Here is a 26,780-nt window from a genome sequence, read left to right as displayed (position 1 = left end):
CACAATATTTCTGTATTGTTTTAAATAATTAAACTTGAAAGTTCATTTACTTGTACAATCAGAAGACAGTTACCTATCGAAAAATACATACTTTTTTTTACAAAAAATACATATAATTATACAAACGATATCGTTCCATTCGTAAATTACATTATGACTTTTTACATGTTTTACGAAGTTCGACTATCCTTCAGTCATCGATCAAAGCTTTCGAAGAAAATATGCCTAAATTTTGCCAACTTTAGCACAAAGTTATAACATAGAATAGAAAACGCAAGCATAAAAAAAATCTAAAATATTTGATTCAATTCTTGAATCAAATACTCTGAAGAAAAGAGAAATTAAAATAATCCAAATAATTCGGATATTTCTCAGTTTTCTTCTAAGCAAGCTTCTTACAAAACCGATGAGAAAAATTTTAAAAAGCAAGAATTAGCTTTTAACATAAAAATAATACATAGAGTGAACCTCTTTAAGAGTACCGCAAAAAGGTTGCCATTTTTTTCTCAGACAAAACCGGTGAGTAGTTAGTTCTGAGGGCTTCGAACCGTAACTGAACCGAAAACCGGAAAAAGCATTATTTTTGGGAAAAAAACGGTTAATTTCGGTTTTAAATTTTGATACAATCAGATTTTTTGTTTATGATAGAATTGAATTTTTAGTACAAATAAGAATATACATACAGTAAAATAATTCATTCAGAACTGAATCGAAAACCAGAAACCGTTATTTTCGGTGGAACGGAAACCGGAACTAAACCGATAATATTATATATATATAATATTATCGGTTTAGTTCCGATATATATATATATATATATATATATATATATATATATATATATATATATATATATATATATATATATATATATATATATTAGTTGAACCAGAACGGAAAAAACTACAGTTCGAAGCCCTGGTAGTTCTGGTCTTGGTATCGGTACTTATATCATCCTCTTTGCTATTGGCATGGTCTCTGGCTTGTTGAAATCGGCTTTCACAAGAAACATTTTTTCAAATAAATTAAAAATTGTTCAATGGGGTTTCTTTCAGTCAAAAGTACTACTTTTAGTCATTAAAATGCATAGAATGAGCAAAAAAAATAACATGGACCCAGAAAATACTTTATTTTTCCCAACAGTTTTTTTAAATTCATTTTTTTAAATGTCCGATTTTTCAAACAAGGCGTGGTCTTTATGACATCACAAATGATGCACTTTGCAGCATCTTTCTACTATGTTTCCACGTTATGATAATCAAGCAGCGAATTAAAATTGCGCTCGACGCTTGCTACCAACCATTTCGTTGCCAATACACGTGAGTAAAGATGCGAATTAAATATTTTGGACCGTGAATGGCAGCACGGAATGGCATTTCATCATTTGTGATGTCATCAGCAGAAGCGTTAAACGATAAAAGAGCACCGATTTAAGTAATTTTTTAAAAATATTAAACTTAAAGAAATTATTTACAAAATGGTCAGATTCTATGTTTTTAAGCATGCTCTTTCGGAAAAAAATACTTTTAAAATTTTGGAAACGACCCCATTAGTGTTTCTTGTATTTAATTAGTATCAATTACGGAGCGTTTCCGTATTAAATAATTCATAAGTGTTTAAAGTTCTGACGTTAGACTTTATAACACCTCTTTTCTCTTTCAACATTATAATCTTCTTCCATCTTCAACATTATGTATCTCGAAATTATTTTAATCTCTTGACTAAATTAAAACACATATTTGTAAGAATTATGATGAAAGAAATGCACAAATGTTAAAGGTAAACAGACTGTTGTTTTGTAGCATTTTGCAACAGTGAAAATCTCACTTTCACTTAAATATTGAAATGACTTTTCACCAGAAATACTTTCATTTCACACAGCAAAATAAATATTTAAAATAAATTAAACTTTAACAAGGCAGCATGCTTTCAAAACTTGCAATTGTCAACAAATAACGCTTAAGTTGACTACATAATGAAACATGAAAAGATTATTATCAACATTGTTTTCGCCGTCCATATTATTCAATTTTTCTTTGAAAAGCATAATTGAAGCAATGTTTCTGTGAATCAATTAAAAGATACTAGAAATTGAGATTTTTTGTTTCAGCAATCGTAATGCGCTCTAGGTTATTAACGTTTTCTTTTCCATCATTATTGTTATGTTTCATAAAATCAGATTCCTATAGACTTAATTTCTAATCATAAAATAGAAAGAATCCTCAAATTTAAGGGCCTTTGTAATTTTAGACAACAGAATTCCAATTTAAAGTAATACAAAGCAATGGAATTTTGTCTTTTTCGTTATGACTTTCATTGTTTCTTTAAAGAAATCTGCATTTTCAAAGAAATTATATCTCAGATAAATTTTGTTTCTTAAAATACATTGTTTTCATCCAAAAATGTCTTGATTCTGTCTGGAATCAGAAACAATTCTCAATACTTTCATTCATTGATACATTTGAATGGCCACGGGGAAGAATGATCATAGTCCACCATGCTCAAATTTCCCTCACTACGTTTTTGAGCTTAAAATCTCGAATCGTTTCCATGTTAGCCTCATTCTTCCCTGTTAAAACTCACTCACTATGATGATTCTTGTCTGAATAATATTTCTCCTGAATACTGTCTGTAATAATCTACGTGTTTCCATAGGTTAACCAGAGTTTTTTAGAAAAATGGACTTAGATCGTTCTTCCCCATAGTCCTTCATTTGCTTTTGCTTCCTCAAATCGCTTCCATCATGGCAAATTTTGCTAGCTCATAATATCATTCAAAATATTGCTCCTGTACTTTTAATAAGCAACAGTAACGCACAGTTGATGAAATAATTAAAAGCAGCAGTCCTGACGCATCCAGAGGTATTGGAATTTTCTACCTCATTCGCTACGTCTTCTTCATCTTCGAAATCGCTGACATAGACACTATCTTCAGTTGGTAAAACTTTACTCTTGCTGCTGAATAGCTCTACGGGGACACTTTCTGTAGCTTTCGTGACAGATCGGAAAGTGGTTGTGACCCGAAATTTCGATTTCTTCGCTGGTTTCGTGCAATTGTGAATCTTCAGGTATTCTGTGATTGTCACATTCTTTTTGGAGTCTTCCTCCTCACTGTTGTTCTCATCCATGATGCACTTCATCTCTTGTAGATCTCGCATGAACTGGTGGCTTCGATTCACCTTCAAATATGTATTCACCCACACCAGCTGGCAATCACATATGTAAGGATTATCTGAAATGAAACAAAATATTATTCAGATTATTTTTCCTTAAACTACACAATGAAAAAAGCTAATCAAATGGCATTAGGGGCCGTCCACAAATGATGTCACTGTTTGAGGGCTGGAGGGTGGTACATGTTGAAATTGTAACAGTCTGTAACAAATGCGAGGGAGGGGGAAAGAAAAAGAGTGACATCAAGCATTTTTTTTAAATAAAAATATGTTTATGAAAAGCAGTGTTACATGTGATAAAGGGGGAGGTGGTAAAGCGAAACGTGACACTTTGTGACAAAGGGGGAAGGGGGGGGCAAAAATGATGAAAAAAGTGTAACATCATTAATGGACAACTCCTTAGAATGCCTAAAAAAATACTAATTTGGGATCAATATTTTTGTGTATGTTATACAGAGGAGCGCAATCGGAGAGAATCAGGGTCAAATTCTTTAAAAACAATGGCCTTGAGCAATGTTTGTTGCTATTGGTATGTTTCGTCGATCAGTGGTTATTAATAGTGCATGCTTATTTGACCAATCAAAAAAAATTTCATTTGCTTTTAGATACTAATTTGACTATCTGGTCTCAAATTTTCAACAATCATTCGTAATACCAGATGAAAATGATCGGTGTTTTGGAAAGTTACGGAATATACTTTTCGATTCGGACGGGCCACGTATATCAGCTTCGTAGGCCATATATGGCCCGCTGGTAGTAGATTGGGAACCACTGATATAGATGCATGAGAAGCGTTCTGAGCAAAAAGGGATCAAGTTCACGAGTAATAGTTTTAAGACAATCGAGGTTGAAGTTTATTAACACTAGTTGAATTTTAAAGATGTTTAGAGGGTAACTTTCTTTATATTGTTTGTTCATGAAGACAAAAAATGTGTCTCAAATTTGAAAATTTAAGAACAGACGTGGGAATTTATTTTTGAATCAAAGTTCTAGAGATGCCAATGTCCTTCTTTTTAATGATCCGTTCATCAGAGTATTGTTCGTTTTCTCATTAAAAAAGCTGCAGGTAAACTCCCACTGAAAATGTTAATTGGATCAGTAATATTATTTTGATAAGAAGCAACTAAATTACTTAACAGTAAGAACATGTGCTAATAAAACTTTAACAAAAAAAATATACTTTGTGTTGATAAAATAGCAATTACCTACAGTTTACTGTAAAATATATTTCGATCGTGCTCGAATGGAAAGACGTGTTTTCCATTCCAAAAGTCGCAGGTTTGATTCTAGCATGTTACAAACAAAATAATTATTTTTTTCCATATAAAATTATTAATAAATTTGCCAAGTTGATAGAAAATTTGCAAATTGACCCTGAAAAGAAGAAGAAAGAGAAAAGAAAGCTGCACTGAAGTCCAGTAAAACCTTTTCAATGTTAAAAACAATAAATATAGAACAAGATAAGGAACTTAAGCGAAATAGAATAGTGCATCAATTCTTCATTGAAATATCATATCTCTGAGTGTAGTGTTCTCGTAGGGAAAAATAAAACAAAAAATAGTTTTTGAATGGGTATAAATTAGGCAAAACCATAAGACTCCAATCAAAGACAAAAAGTGATACAGGAATTTAAAGAGAAATAAACAGTTTTTTTTTTTCCCCTCTAAATACATTCAAATACACAAAAATCTCAAATTCGTTCCTAAAGCTTTTCTCGTGCAATAAAAGGCTCACGCTCACACATAGTATATTTGTTAATAAAAAAAATGCATATTTCTCTTTAAATTCATGTATCACTTACTGCAATATGTGCAATAGTTTCGAAAATGGGATTTTTCGAAATCGGGTCCATCATTTATGCTCACACTGTATTTCAATTTTCGTGTAACAAAAGGTTCACACATGGTACATTTGTTACTAAAAAAAACTTTGTATATTTCTCTTTTAATTCATTTATCACTTATTGTAACATGTGCAGTAGTTTCGAAAATAATATTTGCTGATATCGGGTTCATCATTTGTGCTCATCCTGTATTTCATTTGTTGTGTAGTAAAAGGTACACACATGGAACATTTGTTCCTTAAAAAAACTTGGTATATTCCTCTTAAAATTCATCTATCACTTATTGTAACATGTGCAGTAGTTTCGAGAATATGATTTTTCGAAATTGGGTCTGTCATTTATGGTCACCCTCACCCTGTATTTCATTTTTCGCGTTAATAAAAGGCTCACACATTGTACATTTGTAACTAAAAAAAAACTTGGTATATTTATCTTTAAATTCATCTATAACATTGTAACATGTGCAGTAGTTTCAAGTATAAGATTTGCTGAAATCGGGTCCATCATTTGCGATCACCCTGTGCTCCATTTGTTGTGTAATAAAAGGCTCACACATAGAACATTTGTTCTTCAAAAAAAACTTGGTATATTCCTCTTAAAATTCATCTATATTTTATTGTAACATGTGCAGTAGTTTCAAATATAAGATTTGCTGAAATCGGGTTCATCATTTGTGCTCATCTTCTTGTTCAAAAATCACTACTTTTTAAAGTCAAATTAAACGTCACACGAAGCACGATTCAGATGATGAGGGTCACGAATAACCTGTTTGAAAATGAATTATAGTCATGAAAACCACATCAGTGGTAATTCGTCTATTACATACACCTGTCTTTTGGGAAGGAAATATGAAAAATTACTTTTTAATGATCTCACTTCAAAAGTTACATTTTACGTCGTCCATGTTACTACAAACGTGAAATAATGCACTTTGTTTCAAACTTTTAACGCAAAATAAGTATCGTTTTGAAGCAAGTTTACAGATTTCTAGTTTGAATTATATACACAGTAGGTTCATGCTAATCCGAGGTATCTTAAATACTGTACTTTTTCCCCTTAAGATAAAAAGTATTGAAAAAAATTACAAAGAAATTAGGTTTTGGAAAAGTTACCCTAGGTGACTGGAGAGCAAACTTTGCAAAAACTAAAGGTGTAGTGCCAGAGATTGCTTAAAAAACAGAATTAAAATTTCCGAAATGGTCTTTATGTGGTTTTCTCAAACTTTTAAAGTACTTTTTTTTTTTGGAGCTTCCGTGGTTCTGGGGTAGAAGCTTCGCTTCGAATGCCGGTGATCGTGAGTTCGATTTCCATCGAAGCCCTGGGTGTTATTGCCTCTCTTTGTGGCGAAAATTTTTCTTGTATTGTCTGATATGTCTATGAAGAAGTCTAATCTCTTAAGGAAATGGCACCTAATAGCTTCGTAGTTATTAACATCCCGACAGCGATCCGGACAGATATCCCGGCAAAGATCAGACAAACTTTGAGCTTTATTATTAGTTAAGATTACTAAATGAGTTAAGCCGTGACTAAAAGAAAACTCCATTACAATTTATAATGAGGGATGTGTTCATTTCAGAATGTGCTCATTCCGATAATGAGCGATTATTTATGTGATCTTAATCAAGAATTAGTTCCGTTATGAGGACATCCGTCATTGCTAGAGCCAGGAAAGCAATTCTTTCCTCCCTCCCTCCCAGATAGACCCCTTGATTTCAAGCAGCATTTTTAAACCTAGAACATGGATTGTGCTGGAGAATAATGATTGATCTTGGTTGTCTTCGATCTGTAACTTTATGTGAGTAATTTGTGGTCTCTACAGAGGCCATGTCAGCCTAGTCGGAAACAAGGGGCCCGTCCCTAAAGGGGGCCAGGCTCGGAATCAAAGTAATATACATTTGACAAGTTTTAAAGATGGAGGGGGGAGGGGTGGTGACCAAAAACTGACAAGAGGCACGCCTTGACTCGCGGCGGGCCTGTGTCTCTAAGTCCGAAAATTATCCCAGTATTAGCTAATCATATCAAGTTTTTAAGCTACACAGGAATCTAAGAGACTGATTCACAAATGCTGGATAGTTTTGAAAAAAATTACAATAGAAATTCAAAAGTCCGAACTAATTAGCGCAGCAGAATTTATCTCAGCAGCCTGCAGCCCAGATTAAAAATTAAAAAATAGTTTGCAAGATAAACCGATGTTAGACTATTCCAAAAATATAAATCGGTACTGAGAAATGCTGAAAAGAAAGATGCTAAAATAAGTATATGCTTCTTGTGTGTGGACTACATCCCGGAAAATACGGTATAAATGTTCACTAGTTGAAATTTAAGATTTTTTTCTGTTAAAATGTTTGGTTTTCTTCCCCCAACTAAAAAAATAGTATGCATACCTGCTCACGTATCCACGTCGCAGCCCCGCACTATTTCTGCTACCGGAAATTGATAAAATAGCTATACTTTATCTATGTTATACAACAGAGTACATAACGCTACAGTACGTAATTACATTTTTTAACAGAAAACAAATTTACTATTATTTATTTACTGAACATAAAGGAAAATTGATAAAAACTTCATAAGAGTGCGTTCGGATTTTTGACGTTTCAGATTTTGACATTCAGATTTTCTACATTTAGATTTTTGACATTCGGATTTTCGACGTACCAATTTTCGACGTTCAGATTTTCGACGTGCCACTGTGTTCGAAAAAAAAGAGAGAGAAATAAGTAAACAATAATCATTATTTTGCATACAATTTATTAAAAAAAATCTTATTTGTGTTGTTGATGAACATGAAATTATTACATATTTCTTATTGATCCTTTAATTTTTGACGCAACAATAGTGTGAGTTAAAATTTGTTACATATTAGCGCATTAAAAAACAACGTTTCTCCCCTTTTTTGTCGAAAAATCGTTACGTAAAGGGTGCCAATCCTTAAAAATAATTTTATAATTGGTTCATAAATAATTTTATTTTTACTCATACTTTATTGTTAAAAGAGACACACCCATGCAGCCCATAAAACATGCCAGAAACACAAAGCACAAATAACGCTATGCCAGGGCTACATTTTCAAAGGCACATAGAAGCTCAATTAACTTTATAAAATTTTAATGATCAGTAAATTTTTTCATGTTAGACGGAGTTCAGACTACTTTCAGACTATTTATGAAAGTTTATCGACTGACGGATTAATGGTTTCTTTCATTGTTTTTTTTTTATATATATATTTTTTTTTTTTGGTCTAAAGTTCTGTCGGGAGCCACGGTCCCAAATTGCGCCGGTTGACTCATTTAAGTAATTCAGTTGCTGATGTTGTTTACTAAAGTTCAGTCGTAAACAGAGAGCTTTGCTTATGAATTTTCTTAGGCAATTGCTTTTAGAAAAACAAACAATACAAAAGAATACAGTTTTAGTAATAATGAAGGCAAATCAAACATGAATTACACAACAACAAATAAACTGAATAGAACTTATAAAAATAAAAAAAGTCAATTATTCCAAATTGGTTAGAAATAAAATTCCGATCTGGTCTTGATTTCTATTAAAGAACAAAAAAGGAAAGTTAAAAGCTCCATTTTCTTTGCATTTATTCAATGTCAATTGTCTGAAATAAGTCTTAACTCCACGCAATATGTAAAGGTTCATTGGAAAATATAAAAAATAAATCTTAAACACAGGACCCGAGTTCCATTGAACTCCCACATCAATCAAGCACCAGAACAACAAATTTAAAATGACTTTGCACTGCAATGCAACAAATAGTTGCACTTGGAAAAGCGTATGAAATAAAAATCCTTTATTCCGGTATGGATTGATCAAAAGAAATCATCGAGTTGTCGCAAAATTTTCTCATCTCAAAGAGTAGGAACAAATGTATTTCTGTCTGCTTGATAATGTCATCATGAAAAATTATTATTGTCTAAAATATGGCAACCATACCAAAATCTCAGCTGTTGAAGTATTGTGTAACACTTGAGCACGTACTCATTAAGAAAAATGAATAAAAAGAAAAATAAAAGTGAAAATAACCTTCTTCATGCTTTCACGTAATAAATGAAATCGTGTCAACCAATGCTTCACGTTTTGCCAAAACGTTGATGATAATTAAACACTGAACTAATTAAATGAAAGAGTGATTGTTTTGAATGGCACCGCTTCATATAAATAAACGTTTCAATTAAATATGATAATAAGCCTCCGTTACATAGGTGTAATCCAGCGAAAGAACTTTTAGGAGAAAATACTTTTTATTCATTCGTGTAGAATATTCACGCATGAAATTAACTGATTATAATACGTTTTATTTGCTCAGACGTTCCGAAGAAATATTTGAACAGGTTTTTTTTATTAGTTCTACGTTCTGGAGATTAATTATTCTAATGTTAAACATTTAAACAATTGAACTCGGATGTTTGTTTGATTCTTACAGCTGAAAATGTGCTTTTTATGTTAATGTCAATCTTTTCGAAAAATTAGCAAACATCGCTGAAAACTAGAAAATAAAGCAGCAGATTGTTGCTAAAAAATATTCTTTATAAAGGTTGGAAAAGACAAACTTGGAAACCAAAATATACGGGATACAACGTAAATAAAGAGCCTTATACTTAAGGTGACAAGAAAAATTTTTCGTCAAAACGGGGCGTTTCAGCATTTTTGGCAAACTATAACGCTTCATATTACAAAAAAAAAGTTTTTGTTTATTACAAAGAACATAAATGAACAGATTGAAAAGAAGAGAATGATACCTCAGATTTCAATAAACACACATCTTCAATCACACACTTACTCAATCAATATCCTGAACTAAACTTTATCTGAGAACTTTTACACTTTGTTTTTTTTATTTCTGTCTCTCGCACCAGTGTTGTCAGATGAAAAGTTTTGAAAATAGCCAAGACACTACCTAAAATAGCTGACATGTGGGAGAACTGCACTAGCTTTTGAAATTTTTAAAAGAATTGTATAACCACACTTGAATATTTATCACACAGTTGACATAGTAATTGCTATTAAAAAAAAAAGCCAAATTGACGAATATTTGCCAAATATGGTAACCATTTTCTGCACACTGATCTACTACTCACGTAGTTAGGCTCACTTTGTTCGATTAGTTACTGTTATTATTTCATTTATGTGACTATTGTACTATATCACTTATGTGACTTATTTGATCACCGCTCTATATTTTATCATCTGTGCTCAAGTTTCTTACACTTTTTTTTTTCTTTTTAACTTGCTAGAGTAGGTTGCTAACTTTCAGAAAACGGGACATTTCCGCGTCCCAACACAATGCGCGAGAACAACGGGAGAGGCAATCTGAAAATGGGACGTATAGTCACCTTAATCATACAAAGCTAATTTTTGCTCTGTTGAAAAATAAGAGCAAAATCTAAAACTGCCTGGTAAATGGAACAAATAAAGATTAAAGTTAAATTAAGTTTTAAAAAAGTACACCGAAGGGGGCTCTTTCCCCCAGAAAAAATTTAAACCAAAAAGCGGGGGCGAGTATTCATGAACATGCGTTGAAAATTATTTTAAATTTGAAAATTCTAAAAATTCATCCAAATTAAAGATGCATTTAATTTATTTTCATTCTACGCATTTTCAATTTGATGGAATTTTTAGTAAAAATGAGAGTAGTTCAAACTTGCAACGGAAGTATTGTACGCAATGTGCGATAACATGAAGTTTTTTATCCCACAGCTTGTAAACAATGGAAAGAAACATCATTTTTCGTCGATTCATCCCATTCAATCTCGTTTTTGCGATGATTAGTTACAATCGTGCCCATAGTTTATATCATGTTGCAATGCCAGGAACATAAAACAAATACTGCATTGATTTAGCCTACACAGATTCAAAGAACGATAATTTTAGTTACGCAATACCTTTTCTTCAAAATATTCAAAAAAATTACCAATGATGTTTTAAATAACACAGGATATTTCATTAATAAATACGTACAATGCAGACTTCGGAAATATATTTTTTCAAAAAATAAAAAATGCATGGGTATTTCACGCATGCAAAGGCTTATATCAACCTTCATTTGATCATGTAAGGTAAAAAAAAAAAGTCTTTTAGTCTTTTCGTAAGAACAAAGTAAACTCATTTTTTATTTATTTTAAATGTTTAAAGTAAAATTCATCCAAAACAAACGCAGTTTCTCTAAAGCATTTTGCTTGCGTATTCAAATTACACTCATCGCACCAAAAGAGTTATAACTTAAAAAATTTGAAGGATAGCCCCTTTTTTCCTCCCATAAGATTTTTTTTTAAAGCATAAAAACTATTTTATTAATTAACGTAAGAATATTTATAAAACACACAATGGGAGTAAATAATAAAGAACAATAAAGTTTTAATCAGGTTGTGGCGAAAGTGAAGGGAGTGCACAATGCATACCGATTCGTGGTGGACAAATGAACATTTTTTGTTCAAAAGGGCGTAAGTCAAAACTGTTCATTACGCCCTTTCAACAAAAACTGATTCAAATGGTATCTTCGTGTTTTGATCCGCTGGCCTTTAGTTCATCAATTCAGTACTTAGCCACTAAGCCAAAAGGACCTCAAGGCTCGGGGGCAAAGTTGGATTTTTGTTGTCTGAACGTACGCCACCCTTCATAGCTGGATCTGGAGAGTCTGCAGTTTAATTCAGTCATAAAAACATCTTTGCGTGGATGGAGAACAAATAGTGACAACCTACACAGTTTTTAAAAGACGCTAAACTTTTTCTTTTACCAAACATATTTTGCAATTAACGAGTAAAAAATGCTCTAAAAATCAGAACTGCTTATCCATCTTAAGCGGGTAGATCTTAGAGAAAACCTAATAAAAATAATGGAATACCACCCAAATTATATATAAACTTAGCAAGGCGATGGATCATTTTTCATAACCTACGCATCCGTAACAGAAATAACCGAATTCACGAGATCTTAAAAAGATAGCCGCTTAAATGATCTCCTACTGTACAAGTTTCTTGTGAAAAAAGTAATTTTGAGCCACGTGGGCCGGCAAAAAGAAACCATAAAAACCGAACAAGAGTTCAAAAGGAGGGAGAAAGCGCGGCATGGTAAGCCTTAATAGCTCCAGTTGAACCTGTTGACCTCGGGCATCCAGTCTCAATGAGTTATGGACTCACTTTGGTGACGTCATCCAGATGATGAACCAAAAGACAGTGTTTGTTTTACAGCAAAAAGACATCGTTCTCCCCCCTACTTTGCAAATAAACGAACCGTGAAGTGCCAAATTCTGCGTTTTGCTCACGCCCCGAATGAATGCGGCTTTGTAAGCAAAACACATTAATCATGGCTAAGAATGGTTTCACGGTAATTACTGGAAGACCAAGCTTTGTTGGTGAAAGGTGCTTCACCTTCACTTTAACCCTTGGAAAATAAATTGTTAACAATGTAACTGAAGAAGTGAAGATATGATACAGGTAAAGCTTCACCTGTATCACTTTCTCCTCTTTAGTGTTTAAATTGTAAACCAACATCAAAGCAAACGAAAAAACAACCTTGGACCTTAGTTCCAATTTGTATTAAATGAATCCTAAACTATGAACTTAAAAGATATGCGAAGAAAGGAGACTTCCACTTTTAAGCATCAGGGCCGGTGAGAGGCCATGTCCGGTTCAGAGTCTTAGAGTAGGAATTAGTAAATGGAGGGAGCAAGTTCAATCATTGGCTTAGCAAAAAATGACACTCAGGCGCCAAGTCGTGTGAATCGACAACGACGAATAGTTGACATGTTTTGCGTAAAATTAGCGAAAGAAACCTGATTTCTTCCAACGCTTTGCTTTAAAATCTATCATATGACTTGAGACCCTTGTTTTGCGAATAAAAGTCTTCACTCCCTCCATTATATCTCTTCTCAATGCTCGGAGTAGTATAAGTTTTATGAAGGAGACTTGATGACCAATCAGACAGGGGCCCACCATGACTCTTGCCGTACCTGTTTTGCCGGGCCTAATGTGACACTAAAGTAGGTAGATCGTAAATAAAAGCGAGACCCACGTGATAACAGGCCAGACAACTTCCTTCCCCCCCCCCCCGCTTCGTTACGCCACCAGTCGTCGATCTATGAACTTAGCGCGAAACTTTGAAAGCAGTGCAGTTTACCAGTAACCAGTAGTGTTGCTTGCTCTGGTTGATATAGATGAAATAGGAAATATGTAACTTCGGATGCACATTTTTGAATACAATTCTGTTGGATTTATTCTTCCTTTCCACGTACCGGAATGTAGAGGCAATTAAAAAATATATATATAATATAAGTCATAAGTGTCTGCTGAGTGAAAGTGTCAGCGATTTCCGCTTCCGGACAACCTGCATGTGAAGAAAAAAGCTGGGCGCCTCATGGAATAAATTTTAAAGTTCGGAGGTAAGTACTTTTCTCAGATAAACAAATTTACATTTTATGCAGGTAAAATTACTTAAGTTTTCCTCCATTACACAAACAATTGTCAGTTTCCTTTCTGATATCTTTGTCTGTAATTTGTAATTTCAGTATACTGCTATATTTGTAACGGTTAACTTGCAACTTTTTATTTCTTTATTTTTTCAACTTTGTACAGTGTACACGCATTTATTCGAAATGGATTTTCCAAGCTGACAATATACATATGTCAAAATTTTCTGCAAATATACTTGTTGCTATCAGAAGCAACGTAACTTGGTGTTGATATTCAGTTAATATGTAAACAAGTTTATTGAAACAGGCTTTTAACTGAACTAATCTTATATTTTCGGTTACGATTAAATTGTTTCATACCCTAGCATGTGTTATTTTGATCGAAAAAGATTCGTTGATGGACTTCCGTAGTTCTGAGATAGAAGATTCGATTTGAACGCCGGAGGTCGTGGGTTCGATACTCAAACATTTCTCCCCAACTACGCCCCTGCAATGTTATTCAAACAAGCTGGTTCTGTGCGTAAATTAAAAAATATATATATGTTTTTTTTTTTTCACTGTTGTCTTTAAGTTTTATGATATTTATGCACACATTGTGGTTAAGTTAACGGTATTCATAATTTCTGGGCTTGCGAAAGATTAATTTTGAGCGTGGATACACAACGTGTTTTTGCCAAATGCTCTATGCTTGTTTGTTTATGCTTAAAAAAGGCAAAATGTCTTGAACTACATATTTTTTGAACTCCTTGGGTTTTCTGTTAATAAGCTTTCAGGAACTCTGAAACTGTAACATAAATTGAATTTAGGGGCTGTCTATAAAGTATGTTGCAAACTTTTGAACAAATTCCCTCCCCCCTCCTCCTTGTTACATGTAACGCTGTTCAACATGAGCATATTGTTATAAACAACGCGTGATGTCACACTTCTTGTTATCACCTCCCTTCCCCCTGTCACAAAACTGTCACATTGATTTCCTAAAAGAGCATACTCAGCAAAATGTTATCTAAATTCAACATATATGAGGTTTTAAGTGTTAAAGAAAGTTGCTAAAATGGTCATTCTATGAAATTGTTTTTGAAAAAGGTTACTTTGTCATCAATTAATGCTTTTTAAAATAATTTTTCAAAAGCTTAAAATTATGAACAATTAAAGCCCCCCCCCCCACACACAAGAATCATTAGCAGCAGAAAAAGCTAAAGATGGAAAAGTAGCCGAATTACAAAAAAAAAATCTGTTTAGATATTGAATACATTTTTTTGATGTACAACATACAGTATTCATGATGTTGTATTATTCATTCTTTAACTAACGTTTTTCAAGTTCAATTCCTGTGTCATTTTTCGAGACTGCCCACCGAAGGGGGGGGGGGGGGGGGGTCGGAATCAGTCTCGTAATAATGATAGCTTTTTAATGGCTATAGTTATAAATAACTGTGCCCTTGAAATTTTAAAGGAGATGGGGGATGTTTTTGGGGGTTTTTTCTTGAAGTTTTCATAATTGAAGGGGATAGGGCACAGTTTACTTTGGGGGATGGCACCCAAGCATTCATGTCTTTTTAAAAGCATAAATTTGCTCAGCTAAATTAACATTAATAATCTGGTATTATTGTACTTTAATTTGATGTTATGTCTTTGAAATATATTGCAGTCATGTTTCCCGTTTACTTAAGTAAAAATGTTTATTTATTTTTTAAAATTTCATTTCTTATTCAAATACAATAGTAATATTATTTTTTGTTTTGATGTAATTGTAAAATGAAAGTTCATTTATTTATTTGAATACTTCTTAAGACTTAATGTTTCAATACAATATACGAGTAGTTAAAATGCGATTAGTTAAAAAACCAATTTCTAATGAAAAATAAAACTGTGTTTGGTTATTTGAATACTTTGTAAGACTTATAAATGTTTTATGTAAAATACTATGAATTAAGTTCAGTGTATTTTTTAATGTATGATTATCGGTTCCTTTTTATGTTTTCAAATGAAAAAGTAGAACTTGTAATGCTACTAAAATAATAGAAGACAATAATAAATAAACCAAATAGTTTTATTTAACCAAAATATTAATCGAAGTGCTCACTTCCCAATATCATTGTGGATCGACAAACGATGACGTCATTTGCTAGTTGGATGGCCTTCCTATCTCGAAGGCCTCGATAAAAGACAAATTCCCTCATTCTAACAAATGACCTAGTTCAGCAATGAATTAGAAGCTATTTCCCTTTCAATATTCTTAACCAAATCAAGTTTAGTTCACTAGCTTATATTAATTGCCTTTAACCCGAAGTCAATTTGGCCATTACCTTTTGTTGCCTACGTCCACCTAACCTGCAGCCTAGTATAATGCTGTGTTTAGAATCTGCTTAGTCTACACGATGCTGCCAGGTTAAGTTTGCCTCAACAAAAGCAACAAAAAGTAATGTCTAGGTGCAATTAATTTGAGCCAAATACGAATCCCAAAGAAGCAATTAAAACTTTTTTCTTTTTTTTTGGGTACCCACAACGGTATTGTCATTAGTAAGTTTGTAAAATTTTTAAATTGTCAAATTTTATTATTTCCTTTTACTAATTCATTTCAATTTAATTATAGCTGTTACATTATTATTATACTTTGCAAAACATGATTATTGAAGGACACATACCATCATAGTTCCAATCTCTTAAAATAAACTTCATATTTTGTTACTTTGCCAAAGAAGTAAAAAATTCTTGGAATCAAATGTGCCATAAGACAAAACCCATTTTTTACATGTAGATTATCAAAAGAATGAATCACAATATAAAAAAGCATGTCTCAGAAACTAACCTCCACTGTTATCAACCGAACGCCTAGGTAAATCTTAGCCTGCTACCCTCTATTCAAGAGATTACATCATTGCAGGATTAATAACAAGCTATTTGAGCAGAGGCACTGTTCCCATTCACAAGTTTAAACATTTTATAAGACCGCCATCTGTCAAAGGGGTGGGAGAGGGGGCATGACGTCACCTGATTGATCTCGTTGCCAGCATTCCACAGATGGGCCATAATTGGAGGCGCGGTTCTCAGTCAAGGGTACTCCACAACCCACGTTTAAATTTGGCGGCCACAAGTAGAGTGTTGGAGGGGCAAGTGAGTAAAAAAAGGAAGTCGTATCTCGAGATGAATATGTTCTTCAAATAACCTGTAATTGGGGTTGCACAATTTTACTTGTTTTAAGGATATTTTTCGACATTGTGCGACGCTGCGCCGAAAAGAAAAGGAGATCAAACGATATCCTGCTCTGTAGCAATATTTTTTGTTTTTTTTTTATGAAAGGGAAGAAGAATAGGAAGAACGTGGGAAATAAAAAGAAATACAAACGCAAAATCTCATTGATAAAGAAGTGTTCATTAGAAACTTTTTTTTTCCGCTTGCCTTTTTTTTCTTTTTTTTAAAGCATGGAGTCAAGCCAAAGCGCTGTTGGGAGATAAAATGCAGTTATAATTCAAAAATGAAATATTATTGTAATTAACTATAATTATCTGTTTGTCGGTACAGCTAGTGGTTATGGTCTCTCACTAGCGGCAATTATTTTGTCCTGCTTGGAGCATGGGGGTGGGATGCAATTTTTGGGAGCAAGCAGCTAAAAAAATTAAATAGCTCCTAGTTTTCTACTTGTTTTTTGTATTATTTGTGTGCGACTTATTAATTACATCCACTACACAGTATTTATTCCATCAAAATAATAACATTTAAATTAGTTCCAAAATGAAATTTACAATGTTCAGCACGATTTTGATAATAAATGTTTCCTTTTTTTTTCTTTTATTTTTTAAAAATTAAATCTAAAGTGAACATAATGTGTAATAAATCAGTTAAAAACGCTTCTTCATTAGGGTGACGTGAAAAAAAAAAACTTTTTTTTTTTTTCGATAGGGTAGACCGACCAGTGAGTGATGAATGAACAGCACGTCATTTAAAAAAAAAATTAAGCTGCCAAAAAACTTTTTCTGAATAAATTCACAACTAAAGCGTTCTTTATGGATATTCTAAGCTATCTGACAACCTTATTGGTTACTTTGGATACGTATTTTTTTCCTGGAAAAAATTTGAAATTTTTACTGCCGTGAATCGTTTTTTCTCTCTTTCAAAATAATAAGGCTGGTTTCAAGCTAGCAATTATTTTGATACATATTATTTTTATCGATAAATTTTATTTTTTAACTCTATGAAAGAAAAATTAAGCATACATACAGTGGCTCCCAAAAGTCTTCGTACACCTACGACTTTCATCGAAATAGGCCCCAAATCATTGGTTAGAATTAATATTTCGGAATAGGTATTTAATTATAAGATTTATGATCAATTTTTAACAAAACTGCATGAAAAGTTTTTAAAAAATATTAAAACTCAATTTTTTAAAAACCAAAAATTGAAAAGTGCTGGAAATTTTATCTCACAAAAGTCTTCGTACACTTCATAAAACGTCTATATATTATTGAATAATCTAACTTTTGAATAAGTTATTAATTAGTAGAATATCATACAGTATTCATAACACCTTTTAAATGTCTGGGAATAGATTTCATTCTTTTTCTTTCTTTTTTTAGCGTAATTTCTTAGTAAGTGTTCTACCACACTTCGAGTATTACTATTTCTAGCTCTATTTTCGTTTTAAAGCCCTATTTTCGTAATCTAACCTCCAGATATCTCTAAATACGTTACATTAAGTTACAATCTGGAGATTGAGGTTTTTTTTCTAAACTTTAGGACAATTTTCGAGGCACTAGACGCAAACGTTGAAAACCATGTGCTTCTTATCGCTATCTTGATAAAAAAACAAAGTTGTTTCCAATAACCAAATTTTTGGCTAAGAGTTCAAAATTGGTTTTTAAAATATTTAAAGGAACAGCATGATTCATTATTTCATCAAAAAATTACAAACTACCAAGTCTTGATGCTGATATGCACCCTCACACTAAAACACCTTCACCATCCTGATTAACTGATCCAACTAAGTTCTTAAGATTAAGTTCCTAATTTTTTTCTTCTACTTACAGTTATACAACAATTTAGCCAAAAATGTTGAATTAATTTTTATCTGTAAGTAAGACATGATTCTAAACTGTTTTTTAGCTTATTTATCATTGATTTTAGGACGAAAAGCGTAAGCTTTCTGTTTTTCGCACGACCAAGAAAATTTCTGCGGGAAGAGGTCCCATTTAATCCAGCTAATCAGAGAACTTGGCGAACAACTTTAGGTGAAAATTAAATGTAAAATGTTTCATTTAACTCTGCAGAAACTTTTACAGTACTCAAATGTGTATTTTTCATAAATTTTTTAACTTTAAATCTACGATCATGTTTTGTCAACTTTGCCGGTTGACTTTTTCGTACCTTGTTTTCGGTCCGATTCCTTTCTTTAAAGCATTTTATCAAGCACTTTACTATACAAACAAATAAATTAACTAATTTAGAGACATTTCAAACCAATTTACCACTACTGTGGGAAAAAAATTCAAATTTTGAATGGCGTTTGCGGTTTTTTACGAATATTAGCCATTTTACAGTAAAAAGCACAATATTAAGGAATAAATAAACAAAAAATTAAAGCCAAATGACTTATAAGGGTCAACACAATGCAAAAATATTAATAAAACGGCATATGATAATTTTAATCATGAATTTATTCGAAAATATTTGAGTGTACGATGACTTTTGTGGCGTGTTATTTCTCTGTCTCTTCGTTTTCTGACCCATTTCAAAAAGAAGATCCGTCAATATTTTGAAAAAAACCAATGGGTTATATTTAGAATGACATAGGAATGATGTGAAAAAATATTGGACTTTATATTCGAATTCAGTTTTGAGTTATTTTGGTTTTACTAAAAAATTTCAAAGTGTACGAGCACTTTTGGGAGCCACTGTATTTAGGCTATGGATTTAAATTGTTTCAGTCAATGCAGAATGCGTAGGTTTTCAGGTAGAGGAGTGTTCAGTCACTGGGTACGAAAAATTGCGAAAACCCAGTGAATGAACAATGGCAAAATTTCTTTTGATTTAAAAAGAAATTTGAAGTTTCTTTGAGATATTTTCATTTTCGTACTTTTTTGTAACGCAGATAGTTTTATATGCTTATTTATTTATGTATTTCATTATATATTTTATAATTTCTTTATTTTTGTCTTTGCAAACAATGCCCTTTTTACTGAGTTTTATCTTTTATTTATCTATGTCTCCTATCTGTATATTAACCTACCTACCTACATCTATCTTTCTACATCTTTATCTCTCTTGATAGATAGACGGGTAGATAGAGAGATAGAGAAATATATATACAAAGAGAGAGAATAGATAGGAAGATATGTATGTATGTTTGTATATAGATAGATAGATAAATAGATAGAGGAAGACATAGAGATAGATATATAAAAAAAATAAGAGGTAAGTAGATATATAGGTGGGTAAATATAGAGAGAGAATAGGTAGGTAGATAGATAGATCGATAGATTTATTGATAGATGGATAAGTAGTGGTTAATAGATAGGTAGGTAGATAGGGAAACTAATATAGAGATAGATAGCTAGGTAGAGACTGATATAGAGATGGATAGTAGATATATAGACAGGTAGACTGATAGATATAGATAGTTGGATAGATATAGATAGGTAGATATATTGATAAGGAGATAGATAGGTGGATAGATAGACAGGTAAAAAAGCAGGTTGATAGATAAGTAGATTTATTAGGATAATAGATTGGTAGATATTTAAATGTACAGACAGATTAATAGGTAGATAGTTAGGTAGATAGACAGCTAGATAAGTATATAGATAAGTAGATAGATAGATAAGTACATATATAGATAGATAGATAAGTAGATAGATAGATAAGATATATAAATAGTTAGATTAGTAGATAGATAGATCGATATATAAGTATATAGATAGATATATAAGTAGATAGATATATAGATAAGTACATAGATATATACATAAGTACATAGATAGATAGATAAGTACATATAATAGATAGATAGATAAATATACAGATAGCTAGATACAGATAGGTAGATAGATAGGTAGAAAAATAGATAAGTACATTGATAAATAGGTAAATAGACAGAGATAGACCGATAGATGTGTAGATAAAAAAATAGATAGAAAGGTATATTGATAGATGTATACAGATATGAAAAGATAGACATAGATAGATATAGATAGTTATATAAATAGATATAGATAGTTATATACATAGATAGATAGATCTCAAAGAAACTTAGTTTCTTTTTGAATCAAAATTTATCACGTTCATTCACTGGATTTGTGTTCACCAATTTGTGTTCATTTACTGGTTCGAGGTGTTCATTCACTGGGTCATTGTGCCATTTTTTCTTTAAACACCTAAAAAAGTCGGAAGCGGTACCATTTAAGTTCCCGCGATTTTTTAGAGATATTTACATAGATCAATTAAAATGTTTTAACTATCACGATCTGTATAGTATAGAATTTAAAATTACTAGGATTTTTAAAAAATGAAATTGTGCTTAACTGTTCATTCACTGGTCGGTCTACCCTATGTTTCGAAACAAATTGTTGTTCGCGAATCATTTTTCAAACAAAGCTATCCAAAAATGTAGTCATATCAGCGTCACTGCGGAACCTTAATAACTGCTAAAAATTCGTTTTGAATTTATGAAATATATTTTAAAATAGCACGTATTGTATTTTGCACAATTTGAATGGATTTTTACCTGTATGCTAAAAAATCAATTTATTTTCTGAGATAGTAGTATCCGGTGCAACTTCGTTGTCCTACATAACAATATAAAAAAAAACTTTTTTTTTTTTTTTCAATTTTAAAGAAACGATGTAATTGTCGGTGAAAAAAAACGGCTTTGTTTCACAGGTGCAAGAAAGTCAACGTTGGTACACGGGAAAGTAGGCTCATTGAGCTCTGGTCGGAGTTTTAAGGGTCTTCACCAGTCACAACTTTTCCACGCTATAATAGCGATTCAAAAATTTCGAAAGAAATAATTATTATTATTATTTTAATTTAATTTATTTTTTTAGACTCCTACCTTATTGTTTATGTGTTTCTGAGAAATCTTCTATTGAACGAGATCTTTAATATATATTCAGTAAATTACCACCCATTAGCCAGGGCTAAAGCAGAACATGGGCGGGCAGCTAATGGGCCGTAATTTACTGAATATACCTTGCCTCGCGTTCAATCTTCGAGTTGAACCGAACCATTGCTTCGGACACTCGTCTGGTCTGCTAATTCTATACTAGTCGACCCGTGCGGAACTCCGCACTGTACTTCGAATCGTTTCATAAGGCTTTTCGCTCTTTAAAAATTTAAAAAAAAAGAATATTATGAAGAAAACCGAAAAAAGTAAACGGAAAAAAGTAAGCGCACAAGAGAAGGCATGTAATTTGAAGACATCAGTAACAAAACCTCGTTAAATACAACGTTGTGATAATTTGATCATCGCTCCCCTTTTGGTTGTACGTATTTTCAATGCAAATATAAAAATCATTAAAAGTATGGCTGAGTGACACGTTAAAAATCAGTAATTTTACATGTGAAAAAACAGGTTGGGGCAAATACAGTCCTGCCCATGTGAGCATCTGACGAAAAAAGAAAGATACATTAAAGAGATATTTAGTGGCACGGATTCGAACTGGCGCCATTCTGATTAACAGTACGACGCTCCAACAAACCTAGCAACTGTGCCTTCCTTTTCGAATGCTATTCATTGAAGGAATGCGTAATAAAACACAGTAAAAAAATTTTTCGCAGAAAAAAAAAAAAAAAGATCATGCGTCTATGTTTTGTCATTAACCAGCATGATACGATTTTAAGTTATTCGTAAAACATGGAATTTGATTAAGGAATGAGGAAGATCTCACGTAGCGATTGAAACAAACATTCTAGAGAAGTAATAAATTCGGTTGAAAAAATAAGTGTTTTTATTTTTGAATATTCAACAATTTCCAATAGCAGGCTTCTTTAACCTGTACGGCTTAAAAGCCCGCACTTGTTTTTCTTTTAATCGAACACTTAAAATTCAAAACCAAAACCAGTTGAACTGAGTGCGTTTTTTAAGTGTAATTTTTCGAACGTAGCCAAAATGTTTTTTTTTTCAGCCGAAAGCAGAGGAGTAGAAAATGATTTCTTACTAATGAAGTTAATAATATTTTTGTTGTTTTATATAGTATTCGAATAAACAATTAAAGATTTACTGGTTGAAACTCGTAGTTTTAATGTGGCGTAGTTTTTTTTTCATTTGTACAAAAGTTCGAACACTGCTATTAGAAAAATCTACATTTCAGCATACAATGAAAATGTTTTTCTGCACAAAAAGGATTCCCTTGAGGTATATCTACTACTTTTTTTTATGCTTACATTATGCTCAGTGGTCTGGACGGAGTCAAAGCTTGAAAAAAGGGAAGAACACCCTTCGATTAGCAGTCAACTTATCTGAATGATAACTGTAGCCTGCATAAAGGAGTCGAAACACCAAATAGCATTCCCACTGCATTTATTTTATTACGTGTGTTATCTGTTGTATGTTATGAATACGTGTAATGCGTAATATTACTGTAAATTTGCTATTATGTCGGACAGCCCGAACTGGCCCGAAGTTGAGACAGTTTATAGCCGAACGCGCTACCGAAAAAAAAAAACCCACAGGTAATTTTAATTTTTTTTTTCTTGCCGAGAAGTGTTTTTATTTTTGAAAATTTTTATAATTTGTTATCGCAGCCTGTTTGAACCGTTATAACTTAGATGGCAGCACGTGTTCATCATTTAACAGCACGATTAAAATACAAAAAAATTTCAACTAAGTTCTGTTTTAAGCGTAGCTTTTCAAATGTAGTAAAAATGTGATACGCTATTTGTTTTTTTTGCAAAAAGAAGAAAAATATATATATTACCCTTTAAATTGAGGTAGTATTTTTTTTATTTGTAGAAAGAGTCAAAAACTCATTAGAAGAATCTATATTTCAACATACGATTTATTATATTTTACTGAACAAAAAACAATTCCAATGTTGTCTGAAATCAAACCTGATACTTATATTTTCGCTTACATTATGCTTTAATTTTCTTCCCGGAGCCAAAGCATAAAAAAAAAAAACCCTTACAATTGAGTATCAATTTAGCTCCGTGTCGCATCAAGTTTTCATAACAGCTAGGAGCGTTTCTACCTCATTTATTCCCTCATATTTGTTATTCATTGTCCATGTAATGCGCGATATTTTTCTAATTTTTTGATGCAGATTATCCGGATGTGGGCCCGAACACGCATTCTCCTGGTTACCAGTCGAACGCTCTGCCGATCAAGCTATACAGCTCTGTCGGTAGCAGTGCAAGTTAATGTTATAAAAACTGAAAACCTCATTCTGGTTCTTTAAAACAGTTTTTTTTTGCCCGAAAAAACAATTTTTAGATTGTGGGTCTATTTTTCGTCAGTAGCCTGCACGATAAGCTTTAAAATAAGGTGTAAATCAAAGAAATCGATCAAGAATTGAGGAAAATCTCGCGTAGAAACCAAAAACAGGCTACAGAAATAATATATAAGGATTGAAAATAAGTGTTTTTATCTTTGAATATTGAACTATTTCACATAGAAGGTTGCTTTAAACAGTTACGGCTTGAATGCCCGCACATGTTTCTCTTTTAATGGAACACTTAAAATTCAAAACCAAAACCAGTTGAACTGAGTCCGTTTTTTAACTGTAATTTTTCGAACGTAGACAAAATGTATTTTTTTTTCAGCAGAAAGCAGAGGAGTAGAAAATGATTTCTTGCTAATGAAGTTGATAATAATTTTAATGCTTTATATCGTATTCGCGCGAATAAAAAATTAATGGTTTACTGGGTGAAACTCGTAGTTTTAATTTGGCGTAGTATTTTTTCATTTGTGCAAAAGGTCGAACACTGCTATTAGAAACATCTACATTTCAGCATACAATGAAAATGTTTTTCTGCACAAAAAGAATTTCCTTTAGGTAAATCTAATACTTGTTTATGCTTACATTATGCTGCGTGGTCTGGATGTAGTCAAAGCTTAAAAAAAAGGAAGAACACTCTTCGATTAACAGTCAACTTATCCGAATGATAACTGTAGCCTGCATAAAGGAGTCGAAACACCAAGAAGCATTCCCACTGCATTTATTTTATTACGTTTGTATGTTATGAGTACATGTAATGCGTAATACTAATATAAATTTGATATTCTTTCGGACAGCCCAAACTTGCCCGAAGTTCAGATAGTTTATAGCCGAACGCTCTACCGAGAAAAACTTATCAATTTAACCGAACAACTAAGTCCAGTGCTTTTAAGCTTTATTAAAATATGAACACACACACACAGGCTTTTTTTTTTTTTTTTTTTTTTTTGCCGAAAGCGACGTAAAAAATGGAAAACTGCATTAGAACTTTGCTTTTAAAAAATGCATAAGAACTACAGGCAGCATCAAGGTTTTGAAACAGCAAAGGGCGTTTTCGAAAACTTGATTTTTCGACCGTAAGTCTATTTTTGTTCATTAGCCAGCCTGATAAGTTTTAAAATGAGAAGGGAATAATATATAAGATAAGATATTGAAGAAACATTTTTTTTATTCTTGAAAATTTTTACAATTTGTTACCGCAGGCTGCTTGAACCGTTATGACTTAGATGGCAGCACGTGTTCATCATTTAACAGCACGGTTAAAATACAAAATAAATTGAACTATGCTCTTTTTTAAGCGTAGCTTTTCGAATGTAGTAAAAATGTGATAAGCTATTTGTTTTTTTGCAAAAAGAAGAAAAAATATATATTTTACCCTTCAAATTGAGGTAGTAATTTTTTTATTTGTACAAAGAGTCAAAAACTCATTAGAAGAATATATATTTCAATATACGATTTATTATTTTTTTTCTGAAAAAAAAACATTTCTATTGTAGTCTGAAATCTTAAACCTGTTACTTATATTTTCGCTTACATTATGCTTTAATTTTCTTACCAGATCCAAAGCTTAAAAAGAAAAAAAAACGTACAATTCCGAAGTAATTTAGCACAAAGTCACTTCAAGTTTTCATATCAGCAATTAGCGTTTCCTTCTCATTTATTCTATTCCTTCATAGTTGTTATTCACTTAATTAAGGGTTCATGTAATGCGCGATATTTCTCTAATTTTTTGATGCAGATTGTCCGGACGTGGGCCCGAACACGCATTCTCCTGGTTACGAAGAGAACGCTCTGCCGATCAAGCTATTCAGCTCTGTCGGTCATAGCGCAAATTAAAGTTATAAGTTTAACTGAAAACCTCATTCTAATTCTTTAAAACAGGTTTTTCGGTTGAAAAAAACAATTTTTAGACCGGGGTCTATTTCTCGTCAGTAGCCAGCACCATAAGCTTTAAAATAAGGCGTAAATCAAAGAAATCGATCAAGAATTGAGGAAAATCTGGCGTAGAAACCAAAAACAGGCTACAGAAATAATATATAAGGATTCTTGAAAATTTTACAATTTGTTACCGCAGGCTGCTTGAACCGTTATGACTTAGATGGCAGCACGTATTCATCAGTTAACAGCACGGTTAAAATACAAAATAAATTGAACTATGCTCTTTTTTAAGCGTAGCTTTTCGAATGTAATAAAAATGTGATAAACTATTTGTTTTTTTTTTTTTTTTTGCAAAAAGAAGAAAAAATATATATTTTACCCTTCAAATTGAGGTAGTATTTTTTTTATTTGTACAAAGAGTCAAAAACTCATTAGAAGAATATATATTTTAATATACGATTTATTATTTTTTTCTGAACAAAAAACAATTATATTGTAGTCTGAAATCTTGAACCTGTTACTTATATTTTCGCTTACATTATGCTTTAATGTTCTTACCGGAGCCAAATCTAAAAAAAAAAAAGAAGCCTTACAATTAAGCATCAATTTAGCATCAGGTTTTCATAACAGCAAGGAGTGGTTCCTTATCATTAATTTTATTCCTTCACAGTCGTTATTCACTCAATTAAGTGTTCATGTAATGCGCGATATTTCTCTTAATTTTTTGTTGCAGATTGTCCGGACGTGGGCCCGAACACGGATTCTCCTGGTTACGAAGAGAACGCTCTGCCGATCAAGCTATTCAGCTCTGTCGGTCATAGCGCAAATTAAAGTTATAAGTTTAACCGAAAACCTCATTCTGGTTCTTTAAAACAGGTTTTTCGGCTGAAAAAAACAATTTTTAGACCGTGGGTCTACTTTTCGTCAGTAGCCAGCACCATAAGCTTTAAAATAAGGCGTAAATCAAAGAAATCGATCTAGAATTGAGGAAAATCTGGCGTAGAAACCAAAATCAGGCTACAGAAATAATATATAAGGATTAGCTACT

At 32.3% G+C, this 26,780-nt stretch overlaps 1 protein-coding gene across 1 annotated transcript in view; it reads right to left on the bottom strand.

The window, feature by feature from the left end:
- Positions 1–924: 924 nt before the first annotated feature.
- Positions 925–26,780, bottom strand: part of LOC129227645 (connectin-like) — a 120,495-nt gene continuing 94,639 nt past the window's right edge. Inside the window, exon 4 of the mRNA XM_054862235.1 lies at positions 925–3,231. Within this exon, the coding sequence (XP_054718210.1) occupies positions 2,774–3,231 (458 nt within the window). The 3' untranslated portion in view covers positions 925–2,773. The remainder of the gene's footprint in view (positions 3,232–26,780) is intronic.

Source organism: Uloborus diversus, chromosome 8 (genome assembly GCF_026930045.1).
Source record: "Uloborus diversus isolate 005 chromosome 8, Udiv.v.3.1, whole genome shotgun sequence".
Classification (NCBI taxonomy): Eukaryota; Metazoa; Arthropoda; class Arachnida; order Araneae; family Uloboridae; genus Uloborus; species Uloborus diversus.
This window is presented reverse-complemented; position numbering and strand designations above follow the sequence as displayed.